Source organism: Orbicella franksi, chromosome 12 (genome assembly GCF_964199315.1).
Source record: "Orbicella franksi chromosome 12, jaOrbFran1.1, whole genome shotgun sequence".
In the NCBI taxonomy this organism is placed as follows: Eukaryota; Metazoa; Cnidaria; class Anthozoa; order Scleractinia; family Merulinidae; genus Orbicella; species Orbicella franksi.
In genome coordinates, this window is record NC_138156.1 from 14,621,173 (window position 1) to 14,636,261 (window position 15,089).

General features: G+C 38.2%; 1 protein-coding gene across 4 annotated transcripts in view; it reads right to left on the reverse strand.

The window, feature by feature from the left end:
* Positions 1-15,089, reverse strand: part of LOC145462442 (uncharacterized) — a 72,996-nt gene that overhangs the window by 55,340 nt on the left and 2,567 nt on the right. For all 4 annotated transcript variants that reach the window (XR_014041194.1, XM_081445973.1, XM_081445974.1 and 1 more), the window contains exon 3: positions 204-324. Coding sequence is in view for 3 of the 4 variants with exons in the window: in XM_081445973.1 (XP_081302099.1) it covers positions 204-324 (121 nt within the window). In the remaining variant the exon portion in view is untranslated. The remainder of the gene's footprint in view (positions 1-203; positions 325-15,089) is intronic.

Consider the following 15,089-nt stretch of genomic DNA (forward strand, 5'->3'; position numbering starts at 1 on the left):
AATCTCAATCAATTTTGCCTGCATGTATAATACACAGCACACCCGGCATGTACACTAACTGGACACCAACACAAAATTAGGATATGTTCTCCCTTTGCTTGAACACAAAGTTTTAACAATGACTTATACTTTGAATGTTCAATCTGACCAAAGGTGTTGCTCATGGCCACTAACAAACCAAAAAGGCTGATAATATAAGTCACCTTTGATTGATGGCACTGATCCTGTTTGGAACTTTCTAATGACATTTGTGGGCTGATACATGCATCATCAGACCTGCTTTGTTTGGTTTTATTCTGATTCCTTGTTTGGTATTGGAAAGTCCTGAAAGGAATGTTAGAGCATACAGAATATGATCAAATAATTCACCTACAGATCTAGAGTAGAGTCCTGTAATTAATAATTACTTATTAATTACAGGACTCTCTACTTATTAAAACTGTGATCACGTTTGAAATGACTCTGGACTTGGAGATCATGAACAATATATAGCTAACCCATTAGGTTCATCAATCTTTAAACCTCACTCCGTAGAAATTATGCAAGTTAAGAACAAGAAATAATAAAAATATTGCATGAGACAACTGGTTACTTTGTTTCGTCTGTTACTTAGTTACAATGAGACTTAAGGTGGCTCAAACAGTTTTCAGCATTTTCCAAGACATAGATTTTGATGGGTCATTATTACCACTGACTTTATCGGTTGATGCTACGGTCATGGTATCAAGAAACAAGCCAGTTCCAGAAAACATTGGGGCTGAACTGAACCCTTCTTCACCTTGAGAAACATAATTGGGATCATGTGTATTTCTGCTTGAGGTATCTGTAGTCCAAAGTATCAGTTGATACTATCGGTCAATATGGCGACCGAGTGCCAGTCGATATATTAGCTGATACTTGGTTGATATGTCAACAGAGAGTCAGCCAAGTGTCGGTCGACATGTTATTCAAGTTGGTAGACCATTGGTCAACACTATCGGTCAGCACTTGGTCGGTATGTTGGTTGACACTTGGCCAAATACAACATGAACTACAATAGGACAATTAATGGAGATACAAAAGGTAATACAGAAGGTAATGATGTGTGTTACAAAAAAAATACAAAAAAAATAATTACAAGGTACAACATTTTGAGTAGGAAACAATGACTAAATTAAGAATTGATTAAATTAATTAAATTAATTAATAACTTAACTAAGTAAGTAAAATGAAAAAAAAAACGCTCAAATTAAGTCTTTCCACTTTTTGTTGAAATTGTCAGAGGTTTTATTTTTAAGTGCTATTTGTTGTGAATTCTTTAATTTGTTCTTAAGTAAAGAAGGAAAGCCGTCAAACGGTACATCATCGTTGTCTTGGATAGTGCAAAATATGTAATACTTGGCCACCAAGGTGACATAGTTTAAAATGTCTTTTGATTCTGTGGTGTTATCATGCCAACCAAAAAGGATATTACATTTGGTGAGAGTTATTATGTTTTTATGTTTTTCAAACCACCAAATAAGTGAGGCAATGTTTGCGGTTGCATTTTGCATAGCTGACAGATTTCAGAATCGCATAACTTCATACAGAAAAGGGAACACCTAGTTGGAAGTATGTTGTGGATAATTTTATATTGAAAAATTTGAAGCTTTGTTTTGAGCGTAGTAACAAAGGGGAGGTTATAAACTTCCTTTAAGCATTCTTTCAAGAAACCATATCGTAGTAATTTTGGTTCAGCAGTTGGGGGTTGGAAGTAGTGGTCTATAATTGCTGCATAGACAGCACGGGTGGTGAAATTCTTAGACAGACGAGGTTCTTGTAACGCGTTGTCATTTTCAATTGTGATTTCTCTGCGTTTGATTGTGCGTCTCCAGCTTGGTGGAATGGTGCTTATTAAACCATAGTAAGCTGTAAACGGGACACGAAGCCGAAAGATTTGTTGAAATTTGTCATGTGATAAGAAGTTAAAATTTTCGTCAAGCAGGTCATTTATGTACATGATTCCAGCTCGATGCCATTGCTTTAAATAGATCATCTGTTTATCTATTAAAATGTTTTTATTGTTCCAGATAATTTCGTTTTGCTTGTGTGTATTGTCTTCTAATATAATGGGTTTGTTTTCTTGCCAGTACTTTAATATTGTGTGATAGAAGGGTGGTACATTATTCAAATTCAGTAACTTGACATCATATCTACAGTTTAGTAAGAAAGAAAGACCGCCATGTTCCCTGAAGAAATGTGCGATAAGAATTTTCCAGGAGTTGGAGTTTTGCATATTCTTATAATCCAGACAATTTTGAGCGCGGTGTTCATTACTTCAAAGTCGATCATTTTTAATCCGCCTTTATTTTTTTCACCAACTATTGTCATTCTCTTAATTTTAAGGGGGTTTACCCTGCTAAATGAAATTAAAGATCATGCTGTTAATCGTGTCAGACAAGTTTTTGGGTAGATTAAGATATTGATTTTATTGGCGCAGTGTCTCCAGTTATTTTAGGGCAGTGAAACATCAGAAAATGAACAGATTTCCTAAGGTTGGTTTCCTTTAGGATTATCTGGATCAGGATCAGTGATCTGAAATCACTATGATCATAGTCACCACCCGCTTCTCAAGAAGCAAGTTTTTCAGTCATAGATACACAAAGCGTATAAATGACGATCACGATTTAAGGAATCAGTAAAAAGCAATCTCGTTAAAGGCTATGTTTTAACATAATTTGTATTGATTTGTATTCACATTATTTAAGATTGTAGTTGTGTCATTTCCCTAATGATCTGGTAAATATAGTCTTTTGTTAAATTGTGTCACCTTTCTGAGCCCTATTATATGTTCTTTTATAGTTTATAATTATATGTTTATAATGTTATTATGTGTTATTAGTTGTCAGAGCCATAAATTTGTGTGCTTCTCTCATATTATTATTTTATACTCATGTATAAATTTAATTATTTCAGACTTACCTAATAGCGTAGTAATAGCAGTTTTTTTTCTCTTCTTTTCCTTTCTATTTATGTGTGCATTTGTGCTATCTTGCTAACGTATGCTTTATTTTAATTTAACACTAATGTTAACTGGCTGCCTGGCTCTGTTAGCCCCTATGGTTATTCCAGGCAGCCAGTACTCTAATGTTATTATCTATATTTTCTGTAAATAGTTATAAAGCAAGAGAGAGTACAAATAAAGATTGTTACAAGTTATTATAATTATTAATTAAGAATTAGAAAACATGTACCGTGTTTCTATCAAGTTATAGAAACACGAGTAGAAGTTTGGGAGAACAAGAAATACTGTGGCAACATGAGCCGCAGGTGAGTGTTTCCACAGCTTTTTTGAGCTCTCCCAAACTTTCATGAGTGTTTCTATAACTCGACAGAAACATGGAGAACAAGTTTTCTATTTCTTTCAGAAAACACCATGACAGAAAAAGGAAAACGACTTGTTAACTTTGATTATCAAAATCTAAATTCTCTTTCTCGCACCATCATACATGGACATGCTCTTGTCCATGATTGTGGGTAGTGAACATATCTATCAGCGCATGCTTCCATGTTACTCCGTGGTAACTTTGTGGGTAAATGGGACAATGAGTCGGCCAGGTTGTGTTTCCCTGGACAGTAGACTACCTTGAAGTCATACTCATGAAGTCGCAGAACCCATCTTTCTACTCTGGCAGGGTTGGATTTGCCTTGAAAGCTGATCTTTGGTTTGAAAATGTGTTCAAGTGGGCGGTGGTCAGTTTCTAGCTCAAAGTTTCCTCCATACATTGGTGGAAGTGTTCGCAGCCAAATATTATTGCAAGAGATTCTTTTTCGAGTTGTGCGTATTTCATCTCAACTTCTGTGAGTGAGCAGTTTCCATAGGCGATTGGTCGGTATGTGGAAACTGGTTGCTGCTGTCGCAATACTGCTCCTAACGCCCAAGGTGAGGCGTCCACTACAAATCAAATAGGCGCAGTGAGGCTGTCGTGTGCCAATATCTGCGGACTTGCCAGAGCTTGTTTGAGCTTCTTGAAGCTTTCGTCTTGTTCTTTTCCCCAATGGAAGGAACTTGTGGTCTTGGTCAATTGGCGTAGAGGGTACGTGATGCCGCTGTAATCAGTTATGTATCTGGAACAATAATGTGTCAGCCCGAGGAACCAACATACTTCTGATGCACATTTTGGCCAGGGGGCATTGGTTACTGCTTCAATCTTGTTGTCGTCTGGAAGGATTCCTTGACCAGAAACAATGTGGCCAAAGACTTTGATTTCATGCACTCCAAAGGAGCATATGGGGAGTTTCAGTGTGATGCCATTGTTTTGGAGAGTTCCTAGTAGTTGGTCTAATTGCTTGATATGCTCCTCCATGTTCTTGGACCATAGCCATATGTTGTCGCATATGTTCTCACAGTTCGGAACATCTCTGATGATGTGATTTATGACTTTGTGGAGGTACTCTCCCGATGGGTAGGCTCCCATGATCAGACGTGTGAAGTGATGTGGCCTGTCAACTTAGGTCTGGAAGGCTGTAATGTAGCGTGACTCTTTGGCTAGCATGACTTCTGGATATCCCTGTGATAAATCTACTTCAGTGAAAATTGTTGTGCCCTCCATTTTCTGCAAAATCTCATTCACGGTTGGTATTTGTACTCAGCGTCACATGAGTGCTTGATTTGGGACACACATGTCAAGTACAAGACAAACATCTCCACCCTTCTTGGGTATGGCGATAAGCGGTGAAAGCCAGGGCGTTGATCCTTCAACCTTCTCAATAATGTCTTGTTTTCACATTTCTTCTAGTTTGCTGTTTACCACTGTTTTCATGCTGTGAAGGATTCAATAGGGTCATTGAGCTACTGGTCTGATGGATGGGTCAATGTCTAGTGTTACTTGTATATTCTTGATGTTGCCCATTCCTTCGAACATTCTTTTGTGTTTGTGAAGAATTTGCCTGATCCCCGAATTTGCGTGTTCAAGGGTGTTGGCGTTGATTTTGACATCCAATAACTCCAGGGCTGTACATATTTTGTAGCTCAACAGACACCATTTGTCTTTGTCACGAGAAACTTGTCAGTTTTTGCAGTGGTGTCTGCTTTAATCTTGGCGGTGAATTGTTCTAACAGTTCCACTGGCTTGTCTGCTCCGTAAGGAAAAACACGGTAGGGAGAAGTTTCCAACTTGATGTCTGGATTTTGCTGTTGGATTTTGTTGAAAATCGACTTGTTTAACAGGTTAACAGATGATCCTGTATCAAGAATGACTTTAACGGGAATGTTCGCAATTCGCGTTATTGTTTCCGGTTGTTTGCTTGACGCGTTAATTGAATAAACGAATTCATCATCTGTGTCGCTGAGATAAACAGGTTTCTTTGCTTGGCTGATTTCACAAACATTCTGGCATCTTCCCGGGGGGGGGGGGGTACTTTGGGAATTTCTGGGTGGGGATGTGCCGCTGGGACCCTGGAACCCTTAGCCTATACCAGAGCTAGTTCAGCTGAATTTTGCTACCCTATACTAGAGTAAACTTACCAAATCCCCTCATCTATCGACACTGTTGAGGTTGATTTGCGTAAATTTAAACTTGCCGATTCGATTTTTTATATATTTTTGAGTGGCAATTCCTGGTTTCCTTAGTCTAGATAAAATCTTTAACCAACTAGTCAGTTTTGTGAAAAATGATACCCTATTCTAGACCCAAACTCTCTGATTTATATACCCTATCCTAGAGTAAACTGCTTGAAAACCATACCCTTCACAGCGGCACATACCTATATAGCCCATATATGGCAGTGTCCCCTGGGGGTGTCTTGGAGGTTGTTTTGGTTTTGAGAGGCAGCATTTGACCAGTTTTGGAACATGCACTACATTTCGCTCCGCTGGCTGGGCATGAATCTCTTCCTCCATCGTGGGGAAATGGTCCTCCGCAATACATGCTTTTCCGAGCTTGTTGCTTGTTTTCTTTCGTTACTCAGGTCTGGATTACCCTGTTGTTTCTGGTGCTGACATGTTCTTTGGCGCGGCGATCCTGTTGGTTGGCGATCTGTGTATTTGACTGTTTCATTTTGACCACCATTTCTGATGCAATTGGAGTCAAGGTCTGATTTTTCCAAGGAATACCCATAATCCAAAATAGCTTTCAGATCTATGGATTCACAAAGAGCTTTTCAGCAAATTCTGGAATCCAAGGTATGATGGATAATCTGTGTTTTGGTCTCTGCGTCTTGGTTGGGGAATTCGCAAAGAATGGCTTTCTCTTTGAGGCAGTGGTGAAAGTTTTGCAGTGACTCTCCTGGTTCTTGCTTTATTTGCCAAAAATCGTAAATATCCATGTCTTTGTTTTGGACTGGGTCAAAGTGAGCGATGAGGCGGGCAATAACCGTGTCATAGTCGGTGCCCGTGTTGGATAGCATGTCAAAGATGTCTTTTGTGGCCTCGCCAACATACGTGAGGAGTAGTCCCCTGCAGACTGTAGGACCAAAATCACGCAAACTTATTAGCAGGTTTTCAAAACATCTTGTCCATTTTTGCCAGCGTAGACCTACACTTGCTCAGTCGCTGAGTGGATCGAACAGGGCAAATGGCAGTTTGCGTTGGTACTTGTGCTTGCGGTACTTGAAGTGGCGCCTTGTGGAGGCCGTGTTCCCGGAGTTCGCAGGGTTTCGTCGGTAGCATTCATTGCTGTTTGGTGAGCTTGGGTTGTGACGATGAGAGTTGCTTGCTAGGCTTGAAAAGTTTCCAGGTTTTCCTCATCGCCACTTTTGTATTGATATTACTGATGCCTTACGTAACTCTCGTCCCAAGCGGGTGGGTACACGTTAATGAATATATAAAGTTAGAACTGCAATCTTAAATATCGAAAAAAACAACTTAACATTCCAACCTAAATGAATCAATCATCGTGATCTACTTTCAGACTAAGAGTTCATTGTTCACTCATAATTGACAGTTCGATATGACAGCTGGCTGGATAGGAAACATCAGTACCACGACTTATCAATCCATAATATCCAACAAAAACATTCTTGTGGCCTAGAATGAAATGCAGTTAAAAGGCTCATCTAAGGCTAACAAAATTTGAATTGAAAAATTACAGACACAAAGAAGTACTCAAGTAGGTCAAAGTCCACTCAGCTCATTAAAAAAAAATAGGCAGTCGAGGCCTGTTAATGTGGCTGCCTTGAATATATATAAAAGGAAAGTGTTTAGGAATTTGAAGTCAGTAACTGCAACAGTTCTTTTCACAGCTTCATCTTCGTTATGCAATCGACAATAATCTACAAGCAATTTCTCTATTAGCGTTGTTTGTTCGCTCACATACCAGCCTTGATCAACTAGAATTAGCTGTTATGCAATATCTTTTCAAACAGTCTTGAGAGCACAACTGTACTGATAGCAATTATTATATGGCCAGCTCCATGAGCGGGCAAGATGAATCAAATCCTGCGCTGTGATTGGCTACCCAAGTGGGCAAGATGGAGCTATCTTGCCCGCTCATGACTACCCGCCGTGTCCCGCAAGAAAAATTTCCCCAAAAGCCATATAATAAATCTATATTGACCAAGCTTGTTTGGTCAAGATGGCTGGATATTGGCCTCGTTCTTTTTTCCGAGTTTATGGACCTCAACTCCATCTCGGTCCATAAACATGCAAAAAAAGAACTTGACCAATATCCAGCCATCTTGACCTCACACTCGGTCAATAACCCATATATATCTTTAAAAAACACGACTATGCATTTAAATTTTCAGAACATGTTTCGATGTTTCAAACATCATCATCAGCCATTATAAACATAATAGTATGGATCAAATTTACATAATGATTGGTATATACAACTACTCCTATAGAGGTTTTGCACAGCTGCCATGCAAAACCTCTATACAATGAGACTTTATAAATTCAAATGTTCATTAACCACTAACTTACTTTAACTAATTGGCAATTTTCTTCAAATTTGGATTTTTGGGTCAAAGTAGTGGTCAAAGAATAATCTCTAATTACTGAAAAAAAAATTTGGAAAAAGACTAAATATTGGCGGAGAAATGGTGGTTTTACGTTTTCGCCAGAAGTAAAAGTTTACCTCTTGTTTGACAGCCCTATGGTGCGTATGTAATTGACCAATACGATTTTCGCGGGAATTACCTGTCCAGATGTCACAAATTGACTATTCAGTTGATCAGCATTGTTGTTCTGACTACTGAGCATTTTTGGTATTAGGTGTAATTCTATTAAGTTGTAAGTAAACATAGACCATGTTAAAAACATGGATCAGTTTCGAAAAAGCAAAAACAGCAAAGAACAAATGAAAATACATCAATGAGTGAAAAAGCAAAAGTTCACCACATAGATGAAGCTATAGCTATCGTATAAGGTGGGCAAAAAATTCGAGGTAAGAGAAAAGAAAGGTCCTCTAAAAATTTGGGAACTTGACAGCAATAACCGGGATGTTGACAGAGACTCTTCTGATGAGTCTGATATTGATGAATCGTTGGACTCATTGAGACCCATTGAAATATTATCCATGCACAGTTGCTCCGCTGCACTTTCCTTTATTCGTTTTCTTTGCCCAGCCACTCTAGTGTTAGGGGTGGTGAATGGTAAATGTGTGACTTTGCAAGACTGCAAGACAAGTGCTTTTCTTTGCGAGCCCAAGACATATTCTTTTTAGATTGCGAGACCGAGACTTCAAAGTGTTTGGAGTGCGTGAGCAATGGGCTCAGAAATTCGAGCCCCAGATTTAGTTGAAAGCTATAAGAATGAGTGAGAATGTAAATACTTGTGCCTTTACACAGTTCCACAGGGGACAACAGATAAGTTCTTCGATTTCGTGGGTTTCATCATGAGCTATCATGGGTGATGTGTGGCTTCTTGATTCCCCTTTTAGCCAGCCTTTGCTGAAACTGGAAATTTGAATATAACACACTACATCAGGATATCCTAGCACAAAATAGCTGTGTTTTGGCACCAAAATGGCGTTATGGTAAGTTTTGTAGCTTTTTGTGGAATTCAGACAATTTGGCAGAAGTTAGGATTAACTTTTTCTCGGAAATTTGAAAGTTGCTTTATTGAAATTCAATATCAAATGATGAGAAGACGTCATTTGTTAAAATAAACAAACGAATTGGAACTTTGAAACCCTTAACCTTGCAAAAAGCTGAGACTCTGAGAGAGCTTTGTATAAAAATCGAGACTGCGAGACGCACATAACCACTAAAAAAACAAGACTGCCAGACCCATGAAATTTGACTAAAATTTTGCAAAACCCAGAGTTTTTGAAGGACCATTCGCCACCCCTAGTGTTGTATCCTTTTTCATCTTCCCCATTTTGCCAGAGTGGCCAGCTTCAAGAAAAACTGAGCTACAGAAAAATTATCTCTCTGCCTTTGGCGCCTTGAGCGCATTGCAAAACACAAGGGTTTATTGGAGATTTGCATGTAAATTTCACCAGGAGGTTAACGGTAGTAAACTTTCCCTCCCTGATTGCCTCAGTTATCTGAGAACCCAGTTGAAGGCGTTTGTGGGCGGAGTTTGTTTGCAAAGCAGAAGATTTTTCTTAGTGCTGTTTTCTTGAATAAATTTTTTCGCTTGAAGCAGACACTTTAAAGAGTTATAACTCAAAGGGAATTTGTTCAATTGCCTTCAAATTTGGACAGTAGCTGGTTTAACATATAAACTACAATAAAGTGTCTGCAAATTGTTAATTTCAAAATATTTTTTCTTTGAGAGCTCCACTCCACATTTTTTTAATCCCATTTCGAAAATGGTCTATAACTTTTCACTGCAAATGAATATGGCAAAACAAAGACACATTTTTTTAGCGCTTTGGGCCCTGAAACCGAGGAAAAATTAAATTGGCGAAAAACAAAATTCACTTTGACATGTACCTTTTGAAAGGTGATTCAGGTGTTCACATTTAGTGGTTGTGAAAAATTTGACAATTCATTTTATTTCAAAATTCTTGGTATAGCTTGATAGCCAGCTCTATAAGCTCTAATTTGATATAGGGGTTTAGTTATCTACCGCTTAAGCTGTACTCGCTACATCACGTAACCTTAAATCAAAGGAACAAACAAAAACCAAACAGCAAAACATAAATTTAGAAATGTAATGATAAACTTACATGCTCAACTTGTTTGTTAAGCTCAGGTTTTGACTGTTTAATATAAAAACTCTGTCTTATTTTAAGCTGAGAAAAGTATTGGCATGATCTAGAATTTTAAAACTAGAAACATCACACTTATCTCGACAATTCTTAGGAGAATTAAGATGTTTAAAAAAATGGGAATTCTTGTCCCAAACAAGATGATCTGTTAGATCTTATAACCGCGCTTTTAAAATTTAACTGTTTTCTTAGCATTACAGTCGCAATGCAGTGCACATTCCAAAGCAATCCTTGATGATTCATTGATTACTGTAGACACATCACTTGATCAACACAAACTGTATTATTGCACCATTAGTCATAGCCGTTGTGAAATCTCCGATGACGTAATAGTCTTAATCTGGAACTTTCTTCGAGATGTGTATGGGCATGAAGATACGAACACTATTAACAACAGCTTTCTTCCTTAAAAGTCAAGATGAAATTTAATTGTTTTTTCCCTTGAGTAAAGGGCTAGCAAAGAAGTCACACGAGTCACATAATTCAAGTATTGCATTATCCATGGCTATCTTTAGATCAACATATACAGGCAAAAACTAACGATAGATAAATCCGACGTTTCGGTGACATCTTGGCGCCATTGTCAAGGGAAACTAATTAAATATGCAATTTCAAGAGTAACTAAGAGTTCAGAGTTTCTAATTTGCATAAGTTAGACAAAGACTTTAGCGCGAACTGAGTCTGATTGTACATTTAAACACGGTCGTAATTGTTTAATGAGTAACATCTCATTAAACTAGATGTTGAGGGCAAGCTGCCACCTTATTATCGTCGATATGTTGACGACACATTCACTGTGATGCCCGATTTGTCTACAGCTAGGGACTTTCTTAACACCCTCAACCACGCTCACCCCGCCATCAACTTCACTATGGAGGTCGAAAATGATGGAATGCTTCCCTTTCTCGGTACTCAACTCCTTAACAGAGCGCCTCGTATTGAAACTAAAGTGTTTGTGAAGCCAACAAACAGTGGTCTGCTTCTCCATTACCACAGTCATGTCGATAATAGGTACAAGCGCGGACTATTGACAACTATGCTCGATCGCGCACATCGCCTGTCTTCGTCATGGTCCTACTTCACTGAGGAGTGCGAACGACTGAAGTCTGTTTTCTCTAAACTGAAATATCCCAAGCACCTTGTTGACTCCACTGTCAAAACCTTCCTAAATTTAAAGGTCGCTGACCAGCCCTCATTACGGTCCAGATCTACGACAGAAAACACTACTCGGGTTGTCATACCCTTTAAAGACCAGGAGTCTGCTAATATCGTGAAGACACAGTTGAAAGATCTCAGTGTGAAGCTGCAGACCAGTGTTCAACCGGTGTTTACGAGCCGCAAGATTGCCCAGGAGTTCCCGACAAGCGAACCTAAGCCTCAGCTCATTGATCAACAATGCGTTGTGTATAACTTCAAGTGTGACCAGTGCGATGCTGGTTATGTCGGTTACACCCGTGGCCATCTGTTCGTACGCGTTGATGGACATAGAAGCAAGACCTCGTCAGTACGCAATCACTATGATAATAGACACGCAGGCAGGATTCCAGATGACCTTCGCAATTGTTTTAGCGTGTTGAAAAAATGCCACAAGTTTGATTGTCTCATTAATGAGATGTTACTCATTAAACAATTACGACCGTGTTTAAATGTACAATCAGACTCAGTTCGCGCTAAAGTCTTTGTCTAACTTATGCAAATTAGAAACTCTGAACTCTTAGTTACTCTTGAAATCGCATATTTAATTAGTTTCCCTTGACAATGGCGCCAAGATGTCGCCGAAACGTCGGATTTATCTATCGTTAGTTTTTGCCTGTATATGTTTATCTAAATCATTGTTGATTATCTTTAGATCGGTGGTTATTTCCCTACCAATGACGTAATCCTTGCATGCTCTGACATGTTCTTTGCTTGGCTTGCAAATATTTAATTTTCATTCCAATCTATGAACTCGCTGCGATGAAACAGCCAAAGAATTTACTTCATTTGTCTAAAACCACAATACTAGCAAAACTGCAAATAAATTAACAACCATCGCTTCTGCCGAAATAAACTTGCAAAGTAAGCATGATTTTATTTGTCACATAGCGAAAGTGAAAGCTGCAACGTCAGCGCATTCCATGGCTGACGTAATACCTTTCTTTTTAGCGTATTTAGTATTTGCCTTCGAATCCAACGCTTTGATAAAACCAAAAGAAAATATATTTTACCCACAACAAAGAAAACAATATCTGTAAAATTGTCCGTGTATTAATATAATGTTTCAACAGCTTTTGGCGAACAAACATCACACATTGCATGACTCGAAATTTGGCTGAGTGGAGGTCTGCGTCTGGTCACCGACAAAAAAAAAAAAATAAACCACAGGTAAACCATGAACCACGCTTCGCCCACGACTACGCAGTTAAAAACAAGAAGATCTGTTAGATCTTATAAGCACGCTTTCAAAATTTAACTGTTTTCTTACCACTAAAGTCGCAATGCAGTGCACATTCCAAAGTAGTCCTTGATGATTCTTTTGATACTGTAGACATCATATCACTTGATCAACACAAACTCTATTATTGCACCATCAGTCGTAGCCGTTGTGAAATCTCCGATGACGTAATGGTCTTAACCTGGAACTTTCTTCGCGATATGAATGGGCATGAACGATATGAACGATACGATAATAACACTATTAACAACAGCTTTCTTTCTTAAAAGTCATGATTAAATTTAATTGGTATTTTCCACGAGTAAAGGGCTAGAAAAGTAGTCACACGAGTCACATAATTCAAGACTTCCGTTATCCACGGCTACCTTTAGTACGGTGGTTATTTCCCTACCAATGATGTAATCCTTGCATGTTGTGACATGTTCTTTGCTTGGCTTGCAAATATTTAATTTTCCTTCTGATCACCGAACTCGCTGCAATTAAACAGCCAAAGAATTTACTTTATTTGTCTAAAACCACAAGAAATACTTGCAAAATTGCAAATAAATTGATGACCGTCGCTTCTGTCGAAATAAACTTGCAAAGTAAACACGACCTTATTTGTCACGTAGCGAAAGTGAAAGCTGCAACGTCAGCGCATTCCATGGCTGATGTAATGCCTTTTTTTAGCGTATTTATTATTTCCCTTCAAATTCAACGCTTCGATAAAACCAAAAGAAAATATATTTTAACCAAAGTAAAGAAAACAATATCCGTAACATTGTCCTTGTATTGATGTTTTAACAGCTTTTGGCGAGTAAACGTCACAGGTTGCGTCATTCAAAATTTGGCCGAGTGGAAGTTTGGGTCTGGTCACCGACAAAACTAAAACAATAAAAAAAAACAAAAAATAAAAAATAAACCACGGGTAAACCATGAACCGCGCTCGGCCCATGGCTGCGCGGTTAATAAATAAACCACGGGTAGAACATGAACTGAGCTCGGCCCATGGCCACGCGGTTAAAAAGATGCTCATTATAACACATGTCTTAAAATGACTATTGGTTTCACCAATATAACGAACCCCAAAGCTCGCACAAGTATACTAGATAAACAACAGGTGATTTAAAAGAATCTGGAACAAAATCTTTAGGACTAAACATATTTCTAAGTTTGAATGGAGAGAAAATAATTTTACATTTAAGTCTTTGCAATACTTATTAATAATTATTAATAGATGAAATTAATAATCTAACACTTTTCTCAAAAGTCTACAAAGAAAGAGAGAATTTACAGGCTTTTTTTTGAGTTAAAATGATTGATATATATCGAAAAATTAAGTCCTTTTTCCCTCTTTTCCCTCTATGCTTCTGATAATTTAGTGCACATTCTCCTTCAATTAGGGACTTTTCGTGCACATTGTACAAACCACAAGACCTGAGAAGACTTTTTGTTGATGCTATACAAAGTATAAGAGGACACTGCTGTCGGTATCACTGCAGGTCAGTTTTAAACATACCCATCAAACTGAGCCATTGAATGACCGATGTTTTGACTTCACAGATGGATTTAAACATTCTGAATTGAGCCATTTTGCCTTGTAAACTTCAATACAACACCAGAAATCAAAAAGGGAAAGACAAATTATTACAAGACTGTTTTCACATAAATTTAAATCTCCAAAAGGAGGTTGCCTGGCCGGGCAACCAGGTATGTTTTTCTTGTCACCCAAAGATGGAAGCCAGTCGCCTGAGGCAACCATGCGCTGCTAGAGCACAGCCTTGACTAGGGGTACAAACATTTGTCAATTTGTCAATTTTTCACGGGTAAAATAGTATAATACCTGACTTAATATAAAGGTCCCCTTTCTCACGCTAGTATTGATTTTACACTCAGTTGACTTTACTTTCATTTTAAGCCATTCAAATTTGCAACCAGCATTTTGGTGAAGGGTCCACACTCAAATACCAAAATGTCTCAAATGTCTCTTATTTTTAATTTCTAACAACAAAAAAGAATTTGTCCGACCAGACTGGCTTTTTGTCAGGTCAAAATTTGTCCTTAGCCTGACAAATGACCTGCTCATAGTTGAAAATTATTTGCAAGCTTGTAATAGTTTTTTCTTAAACCAGAGACCTCAACAATTTTACAAAGTCAGTCTCTTGAATTGGTCACTATAGTGATTGTAATCAATGTTGTGATTGGTGGATTAAGTGGAGAGGACTTAAAATAATTGGTTCATGTAACTATCTGATTACAGGTGTCCGATTACAGCCAACTGTCCAATTACACTGTCCGATTACAACTTTGCAGACTAATTAGAGAAAAATACAGCAGTTTATGCAACAATCACATTGGAGGAAATTGTAGTTGTTATGATTAACCCTAATTTACCTTAGTGTGATTCTAAGTGTGATCACCTGTGTGATCACTCGTGTGATTTTTTGTAAGTGTGAATCACACTTAAGGTCATTCCCCAGTATTGCATTGCGCATCCCTACTGCGCATAATTTCACGCGTGATTAGCGCACACGCATTAAAAAATGGCGGCTTTTTCT